Below are 25,040 nucleotides of genomic sequence, written 5' to 3'. Positions count from 1 at the left end.
ATTTGCTCCTTCCTTTAACTGACATTTTACTGATGCGTTAGGCATTATGCTCTGGGCAAGAGAATGCAGAGGTGACAGAGACATAGTTTTATCCCTCAAGGAATTCACAGTTGAGTCGAGAAAAACAAGCACGTAAAGCAATCAGCTTGCTGTGGAGTGATAAATGTGAGCACCGGGAGAGATTACGGTGGGGTGAGGGCGGGGGTGTCCTTCACGCTGAGCCTTAGTTTCCTCAGCTAAGAAATGGGGGTAATGACGCCCAGTTCATAAGGCCGTTAGATGGATTCGATGAGACAATGCCTAGCACTTAATAGATGCTCAATAAATATCAGCGCCTTCCCCCTTCCTCAGCCCACCACCCGCCTAGGATCCTAAGGAGCTGCTTTCATTTGCCCCATCTGCACGAGAATGTCCTGTCACGTAACAGAAATGTCTATTAAAGAACATGCTTTAGCAATTGGAGGAGTTTTCAAGGTCACAGCCTAGAGCTAAACTCTAACAGGAAAGAAATTGTCCTCTTGTAACTGGGAGCCTGAGTAAGTCAACTCTTTGGACGGCTGAGTGTGCACTGGTGGTGCCAAAGAAAAGCTTTGGCCTTGACATGCCCTCTAGGGATAGCCAGTGAGAGGCCATTTCTGACAAGTGGCCTTAGCTGCCAACCAGCATACAAACTCCGCCTTCCAGCTAGCCCTCCTCCAGAGCCCACATGTGGGGTCTGGAATCACCCCAAGGGGTCTGAAGGATCACAGTCAATGGTATTCACTTTAGAACCATCTTTGCTGGCGTCAGCCCTTAGGGATTATAGCAGGTTGCCCCAACACACATGCACCTATACCCAAAACCTAGGAATGATGGAAATCCACTTGCCCACCAGAGGTTAAACTGTAAAATCCACACAGAATGGATCAGAACAGACAAATATAGGAAGCCATAAGAGAGAAAGGCTCCATGCCTGGAACTGAGTTGACCGTCACCCAAATAAGGGTTATTAGCTCAGCTGAAGAAAGCCTGGGTCACAGACGGAGGTTGGGGAGTGGTCAGAGAAGCTGAGATAAAGGCTAGACCTGCTCCCAGTCTATCTTTTAAGACCTTCTTGTAATGCTCTTGCAATAACCAGAACTATAGCTGTTTTTTTAATGCTACAGTTTAAAGATAGTGACAATGTTCTGAAGATGGCTTTGTGAAATTAACATTGAAATATCAGTCACTGTATATTACTGGATTTGAGCTTATAGTAAGAATAAATGCTAACATTAATTGAGTGCTTACAATGTACCAGCCTTAGGAAATACCACGCTAAGTGCTAAGTGCTTTCTATGCAGGGTCTTCTTGAATTCTCACAACACCGCTGTGAGAAGATGCTACTATCCCATTTCACAGATAAAGCCACAGAGGCTCAGAGAAGTGAGGTGACAGGTAGAGGCAGAATTGGAAGCTGGAGGCAGTTTTTGACTGCAGAGCTCTTGCTCTTCCTCCCCGAGAGTAAAGGGTCTGCCTCTGGTCCTGGCTGACAGGACAGTATTTGAAGGCCAACGACTTAGCAGATGAAGAAAGGGCCAAAGTAGGAAGAAAGGGCACAATCTGAGGTTTGCTGTGGGGAAGGGGAGGTGAGAAGTCTTTGTTATGCTTACAAAGAGGGTGCAGAGGCGTTAACAGACTTCCTAGGATGTTAGGAGCCTGGATATAGGTACCTCTGGGACAGGCATTTTGAACAGAGTAAAGGTACAATGGCTGGATGGTTGGATGGAAAGATAGATAAAAGGATGGCTACTTAGAGGGATGGATGCACAAATGATATCGATTGCTTCCAGTTTCCCTCTGTAAGGTGGGCTGAGCTGGCTTCATGAGGCTCTTATCCTAGGGACTGGCCCAGAACCAAGCAGTTGACTCTGATGAGTTTGGTTCTGTTTTATAAAATAAAGTCCCTCCTCATACATGGGTAGTCAGGTCCCCTCCTCCTTCCATAATTTTTTTCCAGTTTTAAAGTTAACATATATTTATGGAAAACTGTTGGGAAATATAAAAAAGGGGGGGAGAAGAAAACAACCCTATTACCCAGAAATACCACTGTTAACATCTAGTTTACCTCCATTCTTTTTGTGTACATTTTGAACCTGGTTGTTATATATGTCTTAACATATAATACATCTGCAACTTTGCCTTATTTTTTTTCACTTAAAATTGTAGCATAGACATTTTCACAATATTATAACATCCATTACATGAATGTATTGTGATATACTTAATCAGTTTCCCACTGTTAGGCATTTAGATTTTTCTTGTTTTTTTTACTGTTTATAAATAATGATTCTGTGGACTTTTTTTTTTTTGCATAAATCCTTATTCACACTTCAGATTATTTTAGCCTAGGTTTCTAGTACTGCAATTGCTGGCTAAAGCTACAAACACACCAATATATTTTAAACCCCAGAAAGTCATAGTAACATTTTTTTTCTCTTTTAAATTTCATGTCTTCCCTGCTCCTTGAAGGAAAGCTCCCATGGTTGCAGGATCAAGTCCAAGCTCCCTGGGGTAGCCAACAGGGCTCTTTATGACTGGCCTCTGCCTACCACCCAATCTTACTTCCACCCCCTTCCCCCTGTGCTCCTCCCATCCCCATATACCAAACTCCCTGGAATTCCCTGAGTATATTCACCAGTCTAGTACATATGTCTTCACACACACTGTTCCCTCTGCCTGTAATACTTCCCGTGGTCTTTGTCTAAACAACTCCTGTTCTTCCTTCAAGACTCATCTCGGAGGTCACGTTCTCTTGCAAGTCTTGCCTGACACCAAGTCCAGTTGGGATGACCTGCTTTTCCCACATGGTACCCAGATCTCTTGTCTATCATAACACTTCCCACCCTGTCGTGCCATCATTGGTTTACTGAGTCTGAAACGCTAGACCAGGGGTTTGCAGACTTTCTATGGCCTGGGAATCCTTTATTCAAACACATATTTTACATTAATAATAGTTAAAATCTTTTGAGAATAAATGTGCCTGGCACAGTGCCTGTACAGTGCCTGAAGCAAGACACATGAATCACTTCAGTTAATCCTCACAACGACATCTTACAAACAAGGAAACTGAAGCTTAAAAAGGTTAAGAGACCTGCCCAAAGTAGCAAAGCCATTGAATGTTGAAATAAGATTTAAATCTGGGCCTGAGCCTGAGCTCGTAGCCACAAAATTATACCTTTCTGGTTAAAATGAAGAGGAGCCCCATGTGAGGGGGTCCTCAGACCTCCTGCAATTTTTCTAAAAGCAGTTTGAAATCCACTGCTCTACTCTGGATCATCAACTCCTTGAGAGGAGGGACTGTTTCTTATTTGCCTTTGTATTCCCATACATAGGGCTTGCGCTCAGAAAATGTGTGTTGAATGGATAAATGAATGATTTTTCCCTTTTGAAGGCTATAGGGAAGTTACTCTTTTATGTATACACTTTACTAGCTTTGTAGTAAAAGCAAGAAATAGGGGCCTGGAATGGCCTGCTGAGTGGGAGAGCATCAAAGCTCATTGGACAGAAGGTCAAGTTGTGTCCAGGCTGATAAGACTTCTCACAGCCAGACACCTGGGACCAGTACAAGGCTTGGGAGGTGGGCATTAGTACTTCAGGAGGATGGGATAATTTCTGGATGAAAGGTTAAACAGTTCAATTCTTGCTGGACACAGTGATTAGTCTGGTCCCTTTCATCAGAATTCAGCTCTCTCCAGCACGGTAAATGGTGGACTAATTAGGCATCTGACTTACTTGATTTCCCATGGCTAAGGCCAATTTCTGAAATGCAGTATGCTATTTGATGTACCAGCATGAATTCATCCTTGGCTCAGGAGTCTCCCAACAGTAACAACCAAAAATAACTCTTGGAAAAGTTCCACACACATTGAACACAAAACACCCTAAAATGTAACCTGTAGTCTGTCATAGGCCAGCTCAGCTGAGCCTCTAATGCGGTGGCAGGCGGTGTGCAGATCCGAACCTGCTCTCGGTCCAGGGGCCTGGAAGGGAGAAGGGGAGGAGTTTGCTGGACAGGTGAGAAATGGGTGGGGTAGGTGAAATGGAAAAGTGCCTGGAAGAGATGACCTGGAGTTAAGCTGGAGTGTTTGGGTAAGTGTAGAGAGGTCATTCCCAGAGGGCCAGGCTGTCCACAGAGACCCCTTTTTAACTCACTGTGGCCTGGATAATTGGGTACCCAGGGGATAGGAAAAATGGGGAAGCACGTTTGGTCTAACCTAGAAACCAGGGTAAGTGGAACAGATACGGGCAGCAGAGAGGGGTGAGGAGGAGAATTTTAGAATTTGCAGATTTGTAACAGAGATCCTCGTGGCTGGATTCTAACATTCTGGAATTTTCAAATTTGTAAGCTTGAGAAGATTCCATGTGTGAGAGCATTTTATGACAAGGGATTAGCAGGGGCAAAAAATGAAGGAACGAAGATGAGTCCATGGAAATGCAGCACGGTGAGAAAGTTGCGGAGGTCGATTTCTCTGGGATGTTTCTGTGCTATAGCGATAAGGAACAATGGGTCAGATGAAGGAGCTGCCAAGATTTCCCCAAACCATCCTTGAGGACCTACCAAGCGTGGGACCCTGCCAGGTGATGGAGATGCACGCTGGAAAAGATGGAGCTTCTATCCTTGAGAAGCTCAGCGTAAAGGAGGCAGGAAAACTATCACTAAAGCACAGCATGATGTGCGCCTTAACCGGGAGGTGTGCCCAGCTCTGCGGGCTGCCTATAGACATCCAAACAACTACTCTTCCTGAGAACTGCATTTCAATCAATGCTCAAGAGGCTCTCATTGAGCTGCCAGCTAGTAGCCAGCCCTGCCCAGGGCAGCAGGGAAGTGAAGGCAGATCCTTTGCACCGGAGGGGTTTGCAATTTAGCTGAGAAAATGGAACCTATAGTCAGAGGAGAGGCTTCTATGGCACCAAGCCCATGGAATACACTCTATAAATGCTGATGGGATAAACCACTAGGAGACAGAAGCAAAGTCTATCAATAGAAGAACAAAGAAACAAAACACTTCGTGGGCCAAACTGTTCAGGGAAATCTTAGAAGAGGTAGGGCTGGAGGTGGGTTCTGAAGAGGGGGGATTTTGAGAGCGGCTAAGCGTGTCTCTTGACTTGAATACTTTTCCTTCTCTTTATTCATCAGATTCCCACATGTTCTTCAGAACACTGTGCAGATGCTCATTCCAGGTTCTGATGAGTGGATTTCTTCTTACCCGCCTGTCTCTCCTCTCTCTCTCCCATCACACATTCATGGCAGGCCTGTGCCCTGCGCTGGGTGTTAGGGATACAGAAGTATCCCAAGGTGAAGTCCAGGGCCTTGGTGGGATCGCAGTCTGTGGTGGGCGATAGGAGCTGGAGGTGGGTTTGGGGACAGTGAGGTAAGTGCTGTAATGACGCAATGCATAAAATCCCAATAGCTCCATTTTTAATATACCTACTACTGAGTGTTAGTTATATACGTATTATCTTATCCTGAGAGAAATCTCATGAGATGGGCGTTGTTGATCCCAATTTACAGATAGGGAAAATAAGACACAGAGAGCTTAACTGACCTGACTCAGAGGGAAACTTCTAGAAGCTTTGCTGGTCCTCATGCAGTTGAAACAATATGTATCTAGTTAGTTGGTGAGAGGCATCCAGAATCTTTCAGGATGAAAAGATGTTAGAGAAATTGAAGGCAACAACCAGCTTGACAGGAATATTGCTCTGACATGAGAGCTCCATCTCTCCACCCTGCTCGCTGCCAGAGTCAAAGCTATAATCTAGAGAGGTAGAAAAACCACACTTTTTATCATAGGGAGAAGTTGCCCTTTAGAAAAGTAATGATTTCTCTTAAAATTCCTTAAAGTTTCATAAACCATCTCAAACTGTTGTAGGAAAATCTGTAAAAATTGCATGAGCTCAGAGCCCCCTGTACAATATCACATTTACTTCCAGCCTTTATTCCCATAGTGAACCTTTCCCCTGGTGCCTATTTACTGATTTCCTGGGCCATGCTGCTAGGAGTGGAAAAAAACATTGGAGTAGACCCACATGTGTGATCTACAGTAGTGGTGTGAGTGCGTCGCATCTACTCCTCTTGAAACTTTTAGCAGCTGGGGCAGTCTGGACATTTCCACAGGGAATTCCTCTCCATGCTGCCCCATGGCAATAATCCTTCCTCACCTTTACAAAACGCTTCATGTTCATATAATGGGGTGTCTCTCTCCAACTTGCGAGGTAAGCGGGTCAGGGACTGTTCTTCCCTGTAGCAGATGGGCACACCGAGGCTCAGGAAACTGACGTTTATGGAGCTTCTGCCATGTGCTGGGCACCTTCACAGGCATTCACTCTGGGAATGCATCCTGGGCTTCCCTGCATCAGCCAGGACTTTTGTGCCTTGTCATGAAATCCTGCCCAGCAGCGGAGCGTACATAACCAAGAAACAACTCCAAGATGACACAGACTTGGAGCCAGAAGGGCCCTGTTTAGATCATCCTTCAACCCCTACAGTGTATAGATGGGGGGAAATGAAGGCCCAGAGAGGGGAAGAGACTTGCCTAAGAGCACCAAGCAAATCCATGTTTCAGCCACTCTGATGGGGGAGTTACATTCCCCGCAAGGCCCTCTTGCTGCCACGGAGATCAGCCCACATAGTTTTAGCTTCTCCCTGCAGGGGACCTCTGGGATAATAAAGTCATAGATGTGGGGATGAAACAAAAATCTGGGAACCCATTGTCCAGATTCCAAAGTTCCTGAGGCCTTGGTGAGACAGTTTGCAAATGCCCCAGGGATGTGGTTTTCACCTGGGGTGGCACAGCCTGCTCCTAGGGACAGATAAACATCCTGCCATGGGGGCAAAGAATTATCCCACCCAAGATGCCATGGCTGTGCCTCCTGCTCTCCTGGTTTCCTCCTAAGTGTGTGTATGGGATGCGGATGGGACACCTCCAACCTTCTCCCCGGTATGCCTGTCCTTCCCCAGGTGGACTTACGCTTCCACCAGCAGGGTTCTCCCCGCAGACTGTCAGGTACTAACATGCAGGTGCCCTGTGGATTCTAGTGAGATTCACCATCTCAGAGCCTTCTGGTCTGGTGACCAGAGAAACCTCTGTTCACCCTAAGAACGGACCTCATGGGCCATTTCCTTCTTTTTTAACTGAATGTGAAACTGTGCTGGCTGTATGTTTGTGTACGTATCCTTTGTGTGGCTGTGCATAACCATATACTTGTCTGTGTCTATCTCTTATTTACCATGTTATGTTTTTACATAAAAATATTTTCTGATTTATGTATGTGAATCTGCGCATTTTCTGCATATTTCTATGTTGTGTGTGTGTGTTTTGTGTGTCGTGTGAATGAGTGCTTGTCCTGCATGTGTTATCCAACTGTGTCGCCGACCGCTCTGTTTGCACGTAAATGTGTGATAATTTATTTATTTATCTGACAGAAAGAGAGCAGCTTATCTTGAGGATTACAGGAGGCAAGCAAGGAAAAAAACCCCAGCCCTGTGTTGCTCTGTTTGAAAAACTGCTCCGTGTTGTTATGGCAGCTAATTTTCCTTAAATGATTTAAGGAAACGGATCTGTCTAAAAGAGCTGCAGCCAAGTTGTTATAGCAACACAGGCCTTTCTCCTCTACGAAAAGGCGGGGAATCACCCCAGAGCGTAGAGACTTCTCAACAGAGCAGCGCTGGGCTCTGAGGGACGCCGGGGGCCGAGGAGAGGGCAGGAGGGGACGCATTCACCTCCCGTGTCCGTTCCTGGCATCCTTCTTGGCGGCAGCGCTGGCCACGCTCCAGTTCGGGTCTCGTCGTCTTTCACCTGGACCCCTGCCGTCAGTGCCTATCGGGCACTCTTATTCCTCTTAGTCTCCACGTTGCAGACCTAGTCACTTTCTAAAGCATCTATCATTCAACGTAATATTCTCTCTGGTGCCGTGTTCTGTGCTCCGCCCTGGATACACATAGGGCACGTCCTTGAATAGCATGTCAGGGACGTTGACCTTTATCCCACAAATAATGGGGAGTCGCTGGAAGGTTTTAAGCAGGGGAGAGAGCCTCAGGTGGATTTAAATTTTAGGATGTCTCTAGGGTTTCTAGACTGGCGGACTGAATGGACTGAAGTACTGTTTATTCATCCATCTCTCTCCCTCGCTCAAGCGGTTCTGATGGCTCCTCAGTGATGATACTGATTCTCAAGATTGAGAGGGCTTGTGTGCCACAGTATTCCCGACAAGCAGCATTTTGTTCCACTGCCTTAATGTTTTTTACAGTTATTATACTTAGTTCAATTAAAAATCAGATTAAAAAAGGGCCTGAGACTTTGATTTTAATGAGAAGAGAGCATTGGACCACAGGGGGAAGCCAAAGTCCTTGCCCATGAGCTTCCTCGCAGCTGCCCTGTTGTATATGCTGCACACCGACCCCAGCAGCTGAGCTCTGCCACCTCCGTTCTGTGGCTCAGCTTGCCCTGGAAAGCCCTCTCCCCTTTCCCTGTCACCTCCCTCGTCCCTAAACCATAGCCACCTGATAAAATGTTTCCCATTCCTAGGGGCTTCCCTGGTGGCGCAGTGGTTGGGAGTCTGCCTGCCAGTGCGGGGGACGCGGGTTCGAGCCCTGGTCTGGGAAGATCCCACGTGCCGCGGAGCAGCTGGGCCCGTGAGCCACAATTGCTGAGCCTGCGCGTCTGGAGCCTGTGCTCCACAGCAAGAGAGACCGCGGCGGTGAGAGGCCCGTGCACCGCGATGAGGAGTGGCCCCCACTTGCCGCAACTGGAGAGAGCCCTCGCACAGAGGCGAGGACCCAACACAGCCATAAATAAAATAAATAAATGAAAAAAAAAAAAAAGAAAGAAAAAAAATGTTTCCCATTCCTAAAGGTCCAGTCCAAATTCCTTGAAAAACCTTCCTTGGATCCCCCTGGGGACGCAAGTGCGCGTGCACACGTGCGTGCGCGCGCGCACACACACACACACACCCTGGATTAATCTCCCCCGCCCCATGTTTCCAAAGCGCTACATTTTCTCTGCTCACCTTCCTCACTGCCTTGGATTAAAATTGTCCATGAGGGTCTGGCCTTCCCATCAGATTGTGAGCTTTTCCTGGTCTGACATCCTGCCCCATTAATCTCTGTAACTCTGAGGTTACCCAAGGGTCTTGCACAAGGCAACCTGCAGAGATTGTCCTAAACTCTCAGGTTCTGTCTCTGGGAGTTTAGGACAATCTCAGCAGGTTGCAGGGAAACCAAAGAAAAGGTTTGTGTGCACAGACCAGAGCCTTAAGGAGGGCATAGCGATGGTGGCAGCAGAATCCAGGACGCTCTGAGGGGAAGGTGAGATTGGGGAGGGGGTCTGTGGTCCAGTCACTCCTTTTTATCAGGAGACTCATAAAAACCAAGTCACGGAGGCTCTGGGTTTGCTTCCTCATTTGCTCGGCATTTACATGGAGTGCCTGCTCAGAGCCAGGTCCCTATTGGGTACTGGGGACTGAATCAGACAGACCCTGCCCTGGGGGACAATCAATCACAACTGGTAAACAGGGGCCACACTGACCACAGGGAGCTGTCCTGGAAGTGGGACATTAAACGCTTTGTATCTGAGATCCAGTGGGTTAAAGGCTCCTTTGTCAAGAGCATCGTTTAATATCCAAGTCCCGGAGACGGGTGGAGGGTGCAGTGAGCACAGGGCTAGGAAAGCAGCTTTGAAGTCAACACCATCATTAATGCGAAGACAGCAGGCCCTTGCTGCCAGGTGAGGACACAGAGGGCTCATTCCAGGAGATTCTCTCCTGCTCCGCCTCAACACCAGTACATCTAAAGCTTTTCCCCACGCTTACTGGTCCTCCTGGGTTCCCATCTCAGGAAGGGCACCACCTCCACTCCACTGTCCAAGCCAAACCATGGGCATCACGCAGGATTCCTTCCTCTCCCATCAGCCACAGTCGCTCGTGTCTCCCTCTGTAATATCTCCAGACTACCCCTCCTCTCTGCCCCAAGCAACAGGTTCTAATGGTCTCCAGCCTCTAGCCTGGCACCCTCTGAATCCATCCCCTTCTAGGCACCAGTGGGATATTTCTGAAATGCAAAACTGATCCTGTTACTTCCCTGCTTAAAATCCTTCAGTGGCTCCCCATTTCCATGAGAATAAAGTCCAAATTTATTCTACCAAAGCCCTATATCACAGCCCCTCTTCTGCCCCTCTGTCTGTCCTCAGTACCAGCCACACTGAACGACTTGCAGCCTCCCGAGGGTGTCTCCATCTCAAGGCAGATGTTCAGATGCCTCCTCTGCCTGGAAAAGCCCTCCCTGCCCTGAGCAGCCTTCACATATCAGCTCAGGTGTTGCTTCCTGGCTTCGGCTCCTTCTGTGGCTCCCACCACCCCCGTGCCTCCCTCCACAAATGCACCTAGAATAACTGTCTGTAAATGGCTGTTTCTACCAGGTTGTGGACTCCTTAAGGTAGACACCAGCTCTGACTATTCACAGCACCCAGCACGAGGTTCCTCCCTCACCAGTTCTTTGAGGAACAACAATGCTCACAGATATAGACCCTGCCCATCAGCAAGGGTCTTTCTGATTCTCTGCTTGCGGATCCTGTGAGCAGGCCACCAGGATGGAAGGTGTGAGGCTGTGAGCATTAGAAACAAGGTCAGAAGCTGTCCTGGCAGTTTAGATAGCTCTGGGGTTGAGTGATTCTGATGATGTCTGTGATGGTGAAGGTCCAGGGTAGAAACGCATTTAACGCTATTAGGGCAGATGCCTGGGGCGCTGTGGTGTTTACAGCTGGGCACATTGACTCTCGAAGTCACATGTGAATTTGAATGGGATACAAATAATGTTTGTTGAGGATCTGGTACACACCGGGTACCGTGTTAGGTGCTTTCACATAGCTTTTTTTTTTTAACACCTCTGATGTTTCTTCCTTTTTAAAAAAAAAAAAAAATTATTTATTTTGGCTGCACTGGGTCTTAGTTGCGGCACGTGGGATCTTCGTTGCAGTCTGCGGGATCTTTAGTTGTGGCATGCAGACTCTTAGTTGCAGCATGCAGGCTTCTTAGTTGCAGCATGAGAACTCTTAGTTGTGGCATGCATGTGGGATCTAGCTCCCTGATCAGGGATCGAACCCGGGCCCCCTGCATTGGGAGAATGGAGTCTTACCCACTGGACCACCAGGGAAGTCCCTCACATAGCTTTTAGGTAGAGAGATAGTGTAATTTGTCATCCAAACAGGGATGCTTTTAAGAGTGGAAGGAAGTACCATTAATAAATACTCCAGGACAATGGGTATAAACCAGAACTGCCCTGGGCAAGCCGAAACTTTTAACCATCCTTTCTACAGATCACGCTTTGTACATTCTTTTGGTAACCCTTGACACAATTTGTAAATCTACATTTATCAGTAAGTATTTACTTGTTTAATGCTTATTCTCCCACTAGATTGTAAGAGTTAGGGTTTTGTTCACTATTAGGACTACAATGCCTGGTAGTTAGAAACTACTTGATAAATATTTGTGGAAACAGGAAGGAAAGAATGGAGTAAGGTTCTGGGCAGGGGTCGGGGAAGAGAGGAGGAGATGGAGGCATCCGGGGTCCTGGTCCAAGTCGGCTTGGCTCTGATGTTAGCGCTCCGCATCCTTGCTTGGGGCGTAAAGGAGTGGACTTTCAGGAAGAAGGCAGCTCCCACAACTCGCTCAGCATCCAAGTGTGTTTACTAAGGTCCGACCAGATGATGATCAATCTACTCATAGCACAAAGAATATCCTAATACCTCTGAAACTTGGCCTCGCCTGATCTGTATTCTGTAACAGGATCGAGTGCCCAGTTGCCTGGGAGCAAATCAATGACTTCAGATTGATGATGGCAACGGCAGGCTGATGTCTCTTCTCTTTAGCAAACTTGACGCCCTCCCTTCTGTTCCTCCCCCAGTTCTCTCCTCGGGGATTCACCTAAAATACCACTTTGTTCTGAGGCTCCCACTCTGTCACTTCTCCTGCCTCGTGTCTTTTCTTTGATCATGCCTCGTTGTCCCCTCTGTGAATAGCTCTTTAGTATCTATAAACCACATTACAGTGGGCATAACAGGATTTGCCATGTTCAATCCAATGCAACTCAACAAATAGTTATTGAATAGCTATTATCAGCCAGATCAGAAAAAATGTAGGGGCTGCCCTCTTTTAATAAGAAGGTGGCAGAAGAAGGAGGGGTCACGATTCTATCAGGGAAACTACAGTTAACACCGAGGTCTGGGGAACAGAACCCAGCTGACTACAGACACCTCCTGAGCAATTCAGAAGCAGCATTTCTCTGCCAGGAAAGCTGGTCAGGATGGATCAAAAGTTCAGGGTAATAACGGGGTTTGGAGAGTATAGCTAACACCTTCTTTTGTAGACAAGGAGGGATGAATTGGAGAAGGAGGCAGATATACTAAAGCTATGGCTACGTAAGCCCTGACAGCAAGTGGGTTATAAAAAGACCTAGGGAAGCAAAGCTCACAGAGGAAGATAAAGATGGCAGCTGAGGTGAGATAACTACTTTGCACCTAAGGACTTACTTACTTTTTCATTAACCCTTGCTCTAATATATACATTTGTTTTTATGTACACAATTCTGCCTGGTCAATACATATTGCTCTTTTTTTTTTTTAAGGGAATTTTTTAAATTAATTAATTAATTAATTTATTTTTGGCTGTGTTGGGCCTTCGTTTCTGTGCGAGGGCTTTCTCCAGTTGCGGTGAGCGGGGGCCACTCTTCATCGCGGTGCGCGGGCCTCTCACTGTCGCGTCCTCTCCCGTTGCGGAGCACAGGCTCCAGACGCGCAGGCTCAGTAGTTGTGGCTCACGGGCCCAGTTGCTCCGCGGCATGTGGGATCTTCCCAGACCAGGGCTCGAACCCGTGTTCCCTGCATTGGCAGGCAGATTCCTAACCACTGTGCCACCAGGGAAGCCCCCATATTGCTCTTTAATTCTTTAATTCTTATTGGTATCTTCAAAGAGAGTGAGTAGAATGAGGTACACAGGTGCATCACTGAAATACCCCAACTCTGGGATCTTTGCTGTCTTAGCAATCAATATCTGTCACCTGATGGCAGTCAAGGGGTCATAAATCACAATCATCAATGTTGGAAGAGACTCACTCACATGTAGTCTCACTATAATGTCTTCCAAACAATTGAGTCTCCTCCATGCACTATTTTTGACAGTGTCATTTAGCTTCAAGTTGAACACTTTTAGTAAGGCCAAGTTCACAGGTCACACACCCACTCCATCCTCGGGCAGCTCTAATGGTTAAGAAGTTTTATTTCTCTATCGACCTTACCTCTTGCTTTGACCTCCACCTGGAAGATGTCTGACTATCCTCCTTCATAACTCTTCAGAGAGAATGATGGTGGTTGTCCTCCTTTCTTCTCTAAGCTATGAAACCCCAATGTCTTCTCCTATTTCTCACAAAGTCGTGTCCCTGTGAGCAAACTCAGTGTGGACATCCCCATTCCCCTTCTTTCTGGAATAGCAGGCCCTCTTCTCTAGGAACAGATTTGTCACTACCGCCACACACCCCAAGGTCAACTACATGATTCCAGCGAGGCTGTCCTGTCCTTACATATCCTTGCCTCTTGGACCAGAGTTGCCCTGCCCAGAGGTGGCCGTGTCCTCCACTTCCTGCCCAGAGGAACGCCAGTCCCTCTTGGAACTGGAACTAGAATATGAGAGTGAGTCACTCTCCAGTGGGGCAACCACTGGACATGACAGTTGGCACAAGCTCCCTAGAGATGCAGGAGGCCAGGCTACAGTCTCCAACTGTATATGAGGCTCTGGGACTCTTCTAAAAAATTCTCTATTCTGTGTAAACTAGTTCAAGTTGTATTTCTTTCACTTGTAACCCAAGAGCCCTGATAAATGTGCTCCGGTATATTTCCTCCACCCCACGAGATCTCCACAACTGAAGCCAGTATTCGTGAGGGGTGGGGAAGCACTTGTCCAAGTCAGAGAAGAGACCAGCAGGCCTAGTCCCTCCCGGGTTTTGACCCTGAATTCCTACTTTGCAGCTCCTAGTGGGCCTTCCCAGTACAACACTGCCCTTTCCCAGATCAAGCCGTAAGACCAGCAGCGGCTGAGGGGGTTCAGTTACTCACTGGGTCGTTGTACATCTGAATGATAAGCTGTTTCACCCCATGCAGGGTGGGGTGGGCCCACGGAGAGGGATCCAGCCAGTGACGGTTCAGGTCGAACCCCATCAGAGAGCACCTAGGCAGTACCCAAAGTCAGAGTCAGTACAGGAGCAGTCATTATGTCACTTACCTAGCACGTGTTTGTTTGTTTGTTTTTTGCCAGAGATAGTGCTGAGCATTTTACATGCATTAATTCAGTCACCTTCAACAACCCTATGAGGTCACTATTATTATAATTCCTGCTCTACAGAAGAAGAAACTGAGTCACAGAGAGGTTCAAACATATTTCTGCGGAGCAGTCTCACTTCAGTGTCCATGCCCTGAGACCACAGACGCATGCGCATCTCCAATACAGGGCCAGAAAGAAGGCTCAGGCCAAAACCATCGCTTTCCCCACTGTTCCTCTCTGTCTCACACCCACAGCCAATCCATTGTGTCTACCTTCAAAATATAGTCAGAACCCAGAACTTCTTTATCACCTCCACTGCTATCACCTTGAGCTTGGACCAAGGTCCGGAGTATTGTAATAATCTCTTACCTGGTTTTGTTTCCACCCTTCCATCCTCCTACCCCACCTCTCACCCTACATACCCTCCCCCTTTTGCACACAACACCCAGGGTGATCCTATTAAAACATAAGTCTGATGGAGTCCCTTCTTTGCTCAAATGGTTCTCTGCTAGATGCAGAGTAAGAGCCAAAGTCCTTACCACTAGCTACAAGTGCCCATGTGTTCCACCCATTATCTTCTCTGACTTCAGCTCCTAACACGGTCACTCCTGCTTCTTCTCTGCCAGGTTCTGGCCTCCTACTGTTCCTCCAACAAACTGAGTACTTGCAGCCCCGGGGCTCTCGGACAGGCTGTCCCCTCTGCCTGGAAGCCTCTTCCTCCAGATGGCTGAGTGATTCGTTCTCACTTAGTGCCAGTCTTTGCTCACAGGTCACCTGCTCAGTGAGAGCTACCCTGCCCACCTTCTCCACAATCTCCCATGGACACATTAATTACTTCACCAGGGCAAGTGGGACCGTGACCTCTGGTCTCCTCCTATCCCTCTTCCTTCCCTTTTTTTCCTCCAGATCGACTCAAAGCCTTGCTTGTCCTTGGAAAGATGCACCACCCCCAGGTCTCTGGGCCCACGCTTCCATCTGCTGGGCCTTTGCACACTGTAGGCTTTCTCCAGGCCAGCCCAGGCTGAGGGACAACTTCAGAAACCCTGTTCTTGCTCACAACTCAGATTACCGCATCCATCCTCTTCCTGTCTCCAGAATGTCTCCCACACAGATCTGACAATCTTGCCTTCTTGATCAAGATTCATCTATGATTCTCCATCACCTATAGGATAAAATTCTGCTCTTCGCAGATTTTTAACCAGATTCAAAACTGATGAACTTTTTGCCAAATTGTCCCCCCCTTCTTTGCCCAAATTGTCCCCCTTTTCTTTTCTATCCCTTCCATCCCATCTTATTTTACTATTTTACCCATCCCTACTTATTTTCCCAACCCCTCTATTTCCTTAAGTTCTAAAACTCAACCCCCTCTCAGCTTGTTACATTTACAACCCCACTGCTCATCTTACTCAGAAAAATAAAGTATTCTACCGAGGACCCCTCCTTCAAGGTGGTTGGGGTGGTGTTGGGGAGTAAATAATAATAATTTCCCCCATCATTTAAAGTAAGCTGGCTGGGAACCCTGTGGGAGAATAACTAATGTTTCGTGGGGACACATAGGGAAAGGCTTCACTGAGGAAAAATCATTTGAGTTGGGTCTTGCTGAATGAATAGAATTTTTCCAGGTGTTGGTGGCAGAAGGAAAAGTGCAAGCAAAGAAAGGAACTGTGAAGCCACCCAGGCTATTGGGGGAATGGTGGACAATTTGATTTGACTGAATCATAGAGTACTATGTATATATGTAGTGAAGAGGTGGTGATGGTGAGCTGTAAAGGGAGTGGGAGGGGAAATGTAAGGGCCTCGAGTGCCCGGCATGGAGGTTCACTGTTTCGTCTTTGCATTGCTATACTTAGATGAATTGGGTGCTGGTGTTGGCTTCTCATTGATGGCAAAGTGGGGACAGAAACAGTCATATGCAGGTTACAACAGTATCATCATCACAGTCAAGGGGTCACGGTCAACAGACATTACTTTGTCCCAAGAATTAAGTACTTTACTAAGTGTGAAATACTTTATCTAGGTCAACCTTATGAGGGAGGTACTATTATTATTCCCATTTTGCAGATGTGGAAACTGAAGCACAGAGGGTTATAAACAACTTGCTTGAGAGAAGGGGTGATGTCAGGATCAGTTTACAAGCAGTCTGACATTCCGTGCTCACAAGAAACATAGTCTAACAGGAGAAAGAAGATCTCCTCACAGGCTTATGTACATTTATAATTCAGGACCATGTTATCAGGATTAAGTGAGGACAAACTTAATTTATAGCACAGGTTCTGGCACATAATAGCAGATCAAAAATGTTATGTTGTTGTTTCCTTGTACTTTATCATTGTTTTGTGCTACATGCTATATCAGTGGCACAGACTAATCGGTTTGCAGTCCATCAGGGGCTGGAGTGGGCAGCAGACAGCAGTGGTCAGGGATGACCTCCTGGCTTTCTTCCCAGTTTGGAAATCAGGCAGATCTGAGCTCACATCCATGCCCTGTTCTCTCCTAAGGTAGTAGGCATTTGCCCATTTTCTCTGGGGAATTCCTAGTATCTAACTCTGTGATTAGATGGGGCAGGATTAGGGAGCGTTCGTTCCTCCATCATTAAAAGATGATGACACTGTGACGGTGCCTTTTCTCTAACCCCAGAAGAGAGATGGGCCCAATGACCTGGCATCCAGAGCAGCGGCAGGAAACCCAGACTCAGGCAACAGCTACTTCTGTCCAGCACTTAAACTTGGACTAGGTGATGCCACGCTGGGAGTTGGGTCATACAGCAGTGCTACCGTGGAAGAGAGATAGATTATTCCTGCCAACAGCCAATTTTTCTGCCCTCCAGAGCTACTCTGTTAATTAGTTGTTTTCCAAGTCTGGTCTTCCAGCTTCTGCTTCATTCTGTAAGCCCCTTCCTATAAATTCCATTTTTGTTCAAGTGGTGGAGTCAGTTCCTGTTTCTTTAACTGAGAGCATCCCTAACCATATGGCTCTGTGGGCTAATTTATGGAAAATGCCAGCAGGCCCCTATATTGCCCACTTCCCAATGGCTGGTTACCAAGGAGACAAAACCATTGGTCTGGGTGCTGTTCCCAGAGAGCTCTTCCAGCCCGTACTGAGCATCTAAAAATTTGGAAGGGAACATTGTCGTTGATGACAAGACTTAATCATAAACTGTATCCTTTGAGATGGTTAGCTTACCTACCTCTCCCTCTTCCAAACAAGAATGTCCTCAACAAAGTCTTGGCCAAGTCACCAGCCTGTTCCATGACACCTCCAGGACCTGGTACCCACCGCCTCCCCAAGCAGCTTATCCCATTCTTGGACAGCTCTGTTAAGAAAGTCTTCCTTCTCTTTAGCTGAAATTTGTCTTCCGGTGACTTCACCCATCAGTCTCAGTCTTGCCCCACGGAGTCACACAGAACAATGAGGTTACGTTGGGAAGACCAGAAGCTTTGGGAGTCAGTTAGGCTTCAGTTTTGGCTGTACTCCTTACCAGCTGTGTGACCTTTTCAAAATTTCTTTTTTTAAAACCCCTCTGGGTTTCTGTTTTATCATATGTAAAATGAGGATAACAACCTCGACCTTCTGGATTGCATACATGAACTAGTGTCTGTAAATGGCCCAGCAGAATCCTCAGACAGAATGAATATTGAATAAATGGTAGCCAGTGATGACAGTGGCAGTGGTGGTGACTGTGGTATCGTTGAAATTGTCTAAATCTAAATATCATCTACTCCAGGAAGGCGTGCTGACTTACTCTCCGCAAATGTGGGATGGGTGCTTCTCCTCTGCTCCCATGGCATCCACTGCTCCCACATCGGAGTGGCTACAGCACAAGATATAGTAATTATTCAGTCTGTCTTCCCCACTGGACCATGAATTCCTCAAGGGCAAGGATGATGTCTTATTTGTGTTTGTACTCCTGTGCCTGACAAAGAGCCTGGACTACAGTAGACAATAAAGACTTAGTTGTTGAATGAACATTTCATTCTTTCCCAAGCATTTTCCTATCTCATATGATACAGTTCTCACAACCATCCAGCCACACAGGTGGATTCCGTTTTTCAAGTGGGAGCATTGAGGGCCAGAGAAGGTGAGGTAAGCCATTCCTCCAAGGTCGCCTAACCTGTACTCCACAGGGCCCAGACTGGAATCCAGGTGTCCTGGTCCTGGGCTCCATGGTCTTCACACCTGGCCATACTGCTTCCAGGAAGCCTCTTTGATTCAAAAAAGTGAGATTTGAAACTGAAGGAAAAGTGTTATTGGTGAGAGATCCTGAAAGATCCACTCCTTGATCCAGCCTACAGATGAAAGCAGAGTATGGCTGGTGATTCAAAGGCAACTCAATCCCCAGGAATCCTGGAGCTCTTTAGAAGCTAAAGCATTTGTGGAACTCTGAAATCAGTAGTACCTGTGCTGGGTTTTTTTGAGATGATTTTTAAAGACTGCTTTATTGGCAACCAGTCTATCAGTAGAAAGACTGCTATTTATTGAAGAAAACGTCTTAGTAAAGTAAAGCCCTGGCTAGGGCCTGGGGGACAGGCCTCACCTCTAATATCTATATCATCTTGGGAAAGTCACCTCCCTCCCCTGGGCTCCATGCTCTTCTCTGTAAAACAAGGGTGTTATACTTCACTCATGGAGGACTCTTCCCGCTCTCTCATTAAGTGATTCAAAGCATCAATAATTGGGCTTTACCTCCAAAGTTAGGGACTTGGAGGAAGCATACATTTTGAATAAAGTGAAGTTGAAATACAAGGAGAACAAAATATTCTAGAAAAAGGATTGATACAGTTTTTAAAAGAAATGCCAAATAGTTAAGGGTTACCAATATCTTAACATTAATTGCATGCATTTTCCAACATTTGAGATTTGCATCAGACCCAGTCCTTGCCTCTAGGAGTTCTCACATTGCTCAGAGCTTTGAAGAGAAGATGGGAGTTTGCCAAAGTCAAGACATGAGAGAGCATTCCAGGCAGAGTTCATGGTATGTGCGAAGTGAGGGAAGTAGAAAGCTTGGAAATTCTATGCATTTCTAACAGTGTTATGCTTGTGTTTTATGCTTGTGTCCTTCCCTGGGCTATAGGCACTGGGAAGGCAGTGCTGGTGCAGGTTCTTACTCTTCAGTGGTTTCAGCTGCCTAAAGATAGGGGAATGGACAAGATGACTTCCAGATGTCCGGCTCTCACCCCTATGGTTGCCACTTTAGGGTCACTTAGTATGAAATCTGGGGTCTCTGCTCTGGGCCTGTGTCTCCTTGGTCCTCTACTATTCTGCTATTTATTTTCAAGGTAAAATTTCTGCATGAGCTCAAAATCAGGACCCATGTTCTAACATGAGAGGGGCTATCTATGGCACCAAGAATATCGAATATTTGACATTAGGACCATTCTAGAAAATCCAAATTTATGAAAGTCAAGTTTATATATAACTTCTTCCTCTTGAGTTGGAGATACTCTTGAGTATCTTTTCTTTCTTCTTCCAAACTGTGAGCCCAATGAGGCCAGGGAATATGTCTGTGTCATCTTGCCTACCTCCACTCCAACTTCCCTACTATAGACTGAGGTGCTGAGAAGGTTCAATATATCTATTGAATATATAGATTATTGAATAGATGCACAAATGCATGAACAAATACCCTGAAGGTTTGTAAACAAGGTTTAGATAATTACTTGAAGACATATTTTGAAAAGTATTTAAGCACTTGTTACGTGCTAGACACTCTCACAATAGCCAAGTGAGGTAGGTAGGTAGTGTTTATCCCCATTTCATAAATGAGCAAATAAAATCCAAGAGAGATATGACTTCGAGAAGGTCACTTGACAACTACTAGAATATAGAGCTGGGATTCAAACCCAGGTCTTACTGAACCCAGTGACCCTTTGAGGTCCCCCCAGCCATCAAGGAGGCTATGTGATCTGTGAAAGAGTTGCTAGGCTACTCCTCTGTCTGCTCTTCCTGTACTGCTCTCCTTCTCTTCGGCCCAATGGCAGAGATACATGGTTCCAGAGAACATTATTTAAATGGCAAATAAATAGCTCCATCTTGTGAAGGGCATCGTGCCTCATCCCTGTTGCAATAATGGCAGCTGGAATGAGAGCAATGATTTTAATTCCCCTCCTTAGGATTTCCTTTTCATATCCTCTAAAGGGTAGAGAAAAAGGCAGTTTGGTGCCTCCAGGTCAGTCTTGTCCTCAGCACGGTAGGGCTGTGTGCTCCTGGAAGGGTGGCGTTGACAAGCAGAGATGTATGGGGTGCGCATGCAATTGTCCCTCAAACGCAGCAGTTTTTCAGCATTACCAATGAGCTGCATTGGATTAAGTATATTTGCACCAAAAGCAAAATAAATATTGCTTTATTTAATGCCACTAAGAGGTTGGGATTCAGTTGCCCTTGGCCTGAGGCACCTTCCAGCTCTATTGATTGGCCAGTGTCAGGATGCCAGACAAGCTGTCATCAACAGCTCCTGCAAAATGCTTAGCAGGTGGGCTGGGCTCTGCTGTGGTGGAGACAGAGGGGAGCGGGCAGTGTCCTTTGTCTCAAACACACACACAAGGGATAATTATAACAATCACCTCTCCATCACCACCACCGAGATATTTAAAGCATTCCCCTCACATTCCTTCTTAGATGACCACAACAAGGATGTGACCCAGGCTGCGGAGGCAGAGGAGGAGGATGGATAATTACATAGGCTCCAATTCAGAAGGATTTGGGTTTGAGTCCCAGATCGACCACTGAGTAGTTTTATGACCTTGGACAAATTCATGTTTTGCTCAAAGACCTAAAAGCACTGGGAGGGCAGAGACTAAATCAATTTCATTTGCCATCGATTCTTCAGTGTTAGCCCAGTGTCAGGTACACAGCCAACTTGCAGTTAAACTGAAGAAATGGAAATAAACAGAAAGGTTAAGCAATCTGCCCCTAGCTCAGCAAGGACAAGGGACAGAGGCAGGACTTGAACCTGGTGTGCTCAGCTCTAAAGCCTATGTTCTTAACCATCACTCTATTCTCTCTTAGCAGCCCTGGGAGTCAGCTCAGGGCCTGATAGAGGGACTCATGTGAGGTGAGGGGTGGATGCAACACCCTTAATTTTTTAAATAAATTTATTTATTTATTTATTTTTGGCTGCGTTGGGTCTTCGTTGTTGCGCGTGGGCTTTTTCTAGTTGTGGCGAGTGGGGGTTACTCTTCTTTGCGGTGTGCAGGCTTCTCATTGCGGTGGCTTCTCCTGTTGCGGAGCACGGGCTTTAGGCAGGTGGGCTTCAGTAGTTGTGGCTCGCAGGCTCTAGAACACAGGCTCAGTAGTTGTGGTGCATGGGCTTAGTTGCTCCGTGGCATGTGGGATCTTCCAGGACCAGGGCTTGAACCCATGTCCCCTGCATTGGCAGGCAGATTCTTAACCACTGCACCACCAGGGAAGTCCCAACATCCTTAATTTTTAAATGGGGAAACTGGCTCTCAAATAGGACCTAGCACAAAAGGCACCTTTACGCAAATTGACAGAAGGTGCCCTCCCCCCCACTCCAGGCTGACAATTTAAAAACAGGTGCCCCTTCTGGGTGGGTGAAGTACAAAATGATGTCACTTCTTCTAGCCAGACGTGGGGTCGGGAGCAGAGTTGCAGCCCACCTTGACCCCCTGACCAGGAGCCTTTGTGCAGTGCACAAATTACATGTCCATGGGAGGCGGCCCTGGACCTGCCCAAGGTTCATAGCAGAGCCAGGATGAGCACTCAGGGTTCCGACCTCCAGGGATCAGCATGGTCTTGACCCTGTAGTGGTGGTCCTTCTGGCAAGGTGGTAGGATTGGAGAAGGGGGTGATGAGACCACACCTGGGGAAGGGGTCATCTCTAACATTAGACTCCCTGGGGCCCTTTCTCCTGGAGCTTATTCCTGGTGGACAAGGAGAACGGTCATTGGAGCGCCCTCTCCCTTCCCGTGGAGACTGTGTGCTCCGGGATTCAGCCCCCTCCTTTCCGGCTCCTGCTGGTCAGCAACAAACACCCGGGCTTGGGGGGATTTCCACACTGAGGCTTAAAGCAATTCTGAGAGCCAGTCACCAACTAGAAGGACCCAAGATTTCATAAAACCCAATCTCCCCATTTCAAAGATGGGGAAACTGAGGCCAAGGTCATACAGCTATGTAAGGGTAGAGTTGAAAGTCCATTCCAGAACTACTGGATTATTTTTATCTCTGTAAGAACACTTACAAAGTGTCAAAAGAACCATTTTAAAGGCCCAAGGGGGCACGTTTTCTAAAGGAGTGTACAGTACTGGCCCTTGGGGCTAGGAAGGCTATTTCCATTCCTTTAATGAAAAGAGGCAGAGGAAGCATAAGGGAAAGAAAAGTCCTTTAGGTCTTCACAGATCTGGGAGCTGGCGAGACCCTTGCCCACCTGGTCTGAGCCTGAGAAGTGGCTTAGGTTGTGAGTGTGGACTGCAGAGCCACACTGCCTGGGTAAGACCCTGGAGGGCCCATGGATTAGCTGGTGGCCTAACCTCTCTGTGCCTCAGCCCTGATCTGCAAAATGTGGATTCTGCCTACCTCAGAGGTTGTTTAAAGGATTAAATGAGATCAGCCGTGTAAATGCTGGGGACACCGTCTTGTTTGACATAAGCGCTATACACGTGTTAGCTGGTCTTAGGGTTTCATCTTGGCATGACACTCAGGGTCTTCCACAAACTAGTCCCAACTTATTCCTTAAGCTTCTTGCGTCACGTCCCCCAACCTGTACACCATGCAAGGCTTGCACATTATATGTCCTATGAGCTAGTTACAAAAAGGCACACCCTTCTGCGGGCTGGTGCAACATCTCCAAGTGGCAAGGCTTGTTGGCCTCCATCTGCCCTCTTAGCCTTTGTGCAGTGTGTGAACCTACATCATAGGCTGCAGCCCTGACCGTGTGCACTAGCCACTCCAGACCACCTGGTAGTCCTCAGGGCTCCTGTTCACTCGGGGTTCAGGCAGCAGGTCTCAGAGGCTGAGCTCTTGGGCTTCGAGTCAGCTCTCTCGTTTTGACTCCTGGATCTCCCTCACATGGGACCTTGGGCAAGTGAGTTCACTGCTCTATATGCTTCAATTTCCTTGTCTGTGAAATGAGGATAATATAAGAAGCTACTTCATAGTTTCATGGGGTTGTTGGGAGAAACCCCCCTTTGCTTTCAATCCCAATGGGGACTTTTAGTCCCCAGGAATCAGGAGAATGGCTCTTCATCTCCATCCCCTCGCATCCTCTTCCCAAGGGAGGGGATGGAACTTATCTGACGGGTCAACCTGATACAAGGAGCAGAGACTGTTGGGCCTGGCCCTCCTGGCACAGCTTGTTTGGATCTGTGACCCTGCAGGGAGGGTCCGTTCTGTCCTCCTCTCCTCCACTTGGTGTGGCTTCTGGGAGGCAGCTTCCTTCCCGCTCAGCTTGTGGCTGGTGGGGAAGTTGAATTTTGGGGTGACGTATAAGGAGGTCAATTTTGGTCACAGATATAAGCCATGCCTTCCAAATTCTGCTTTTTTCAATAATAAAGCTAATATTCTGACCTCTATCTCTCTGACCCCTGTGTCTCCTCCTACACTGGTGGAAGTGGGCTGAGAGTGGGAACAGGAGCATGACGAGTTCTCACCCCCACATGTCCAGGGGGAATAATACATTAAACACTATTAGAATAGGGTCCGAGAGCTTGTATAATTGCATTAATGTTTGCATTATTACCATCACTGCTGTTATTTAACATTATTATTCCTTTGGTAGAGAATGTGTTGCTCATCTCTCCACCCAACTAACTCCCACTCTCCTCTCAGGAGCCATCTCACCAGCGCCTCCTCCTGGAGGGCAAGCACGTGGCCAGGCCCCCCTCAGATCCCTGGTGATGGTCAGGACGAAGTGTGCGCCCGGGTGAGCGTTTGCGCACAGGGCAAGGGGGACAGTGGGAGGCGAAGCTGAGGAGGCGCTTCCTGGACGCTGTGTCCGCCTTGAAGACCAGGCTACAGAGTATAGGCTCCTTCTGATGGTCAATGGGGGGCCCCGGAAGGATCGCACATAGAGAACTGACACTATTCCAGCAGCAGTTTAGGAGCTAAGACCGGGAATGATAAAGTTTTTGATTCTATCATATTGTTTTGCTCCTCCGGACTCCCCAGCCACTAATTCTGGCTTACTGTCTCCTCGGAGGCCTGTCTTCACTGTAGAATCAATGATTAAAGTCAACTCACTATCAACTGTAACTTTGAAAGGCTATTCAGCTGCTTGCAGGGACAGAGATGGGGAGCTGCCTCCGTAGACATCTAGCCATCTGGCCTTTTCTGAGGAACCCGGCTGGGAAGCTCATTTGAATAATTGGTTTTAGCGGTGTGCACTCGTGGGTTAGACACCTGATTACGCTGCCTGCCCCAGTGTCCTTTCAGCCTCTGTAGAAACATCATGCAGTTTACATAAAGCGGGAGAGAGTCTCTGGGAGGTAAGGCTTTGTCTGGCCCCTGCGTCACTTGCGTTTCATCTTAAATAACTATGTGGCTCACTCCCTGTGTGACCTTGGGCAAGTGACTTAGCCTCTCTGTGGCTTGGTTTCCTCTTTGTTCAAAGAGGCAGCGTGATTTCTGCCCAGTCCATGCCTCCTTGTAAGGTTCTCAGAGAAGGTGGGGTGTTGGGGGTGGTGAGGGTTGTGACTTAGCAGGAATGCAAGTGGAAAGATTTAGGTTGACGAGAGCTCAGTGTCAGATAGCGATGGGCATGT

The 25,040-nt window shown here is 47.2% G+C and overlaps 1 protein-coding gene across 1 annotated transcript in view; it reads right to left on the bottom strand.

Annotated features, from left to right (window-relative positions):
- AGBL4 (AGBL carboxypeptidase 4) overlaps positions 1-25,040 on the bottom strand; it is a 1,392,661-nt gene that overhangs the window by 100,455 nt on the left and 1,267,166 nt on the right. The window contains exon 9 of the mRNA XM_082372119.1: positions 14,121-14,232. Coding sequence (XP_082228245.1) covers positions 14,121-14,232 — 112 coding nt within the window. The remainder of the gene's footprint in view (positions 1-14,120; positions 14,233-25,040) is intronic.

Source organism: Balaenoptera borealis, assembly GCF_965194805.1.
Source record: "Balaenoptera borealis genome assembly, chromosome: 1".
NCBI classification, from domain to species: Eukaryota; Metazoa; Chordata; class Mammalia; order Artiodactyla; family Balaenopteridae; genus Balaenoptera; species Balaenoptera borealis.
This window is presented reverse-complemented; position numbering and strand designations above follow the sequence as displayed.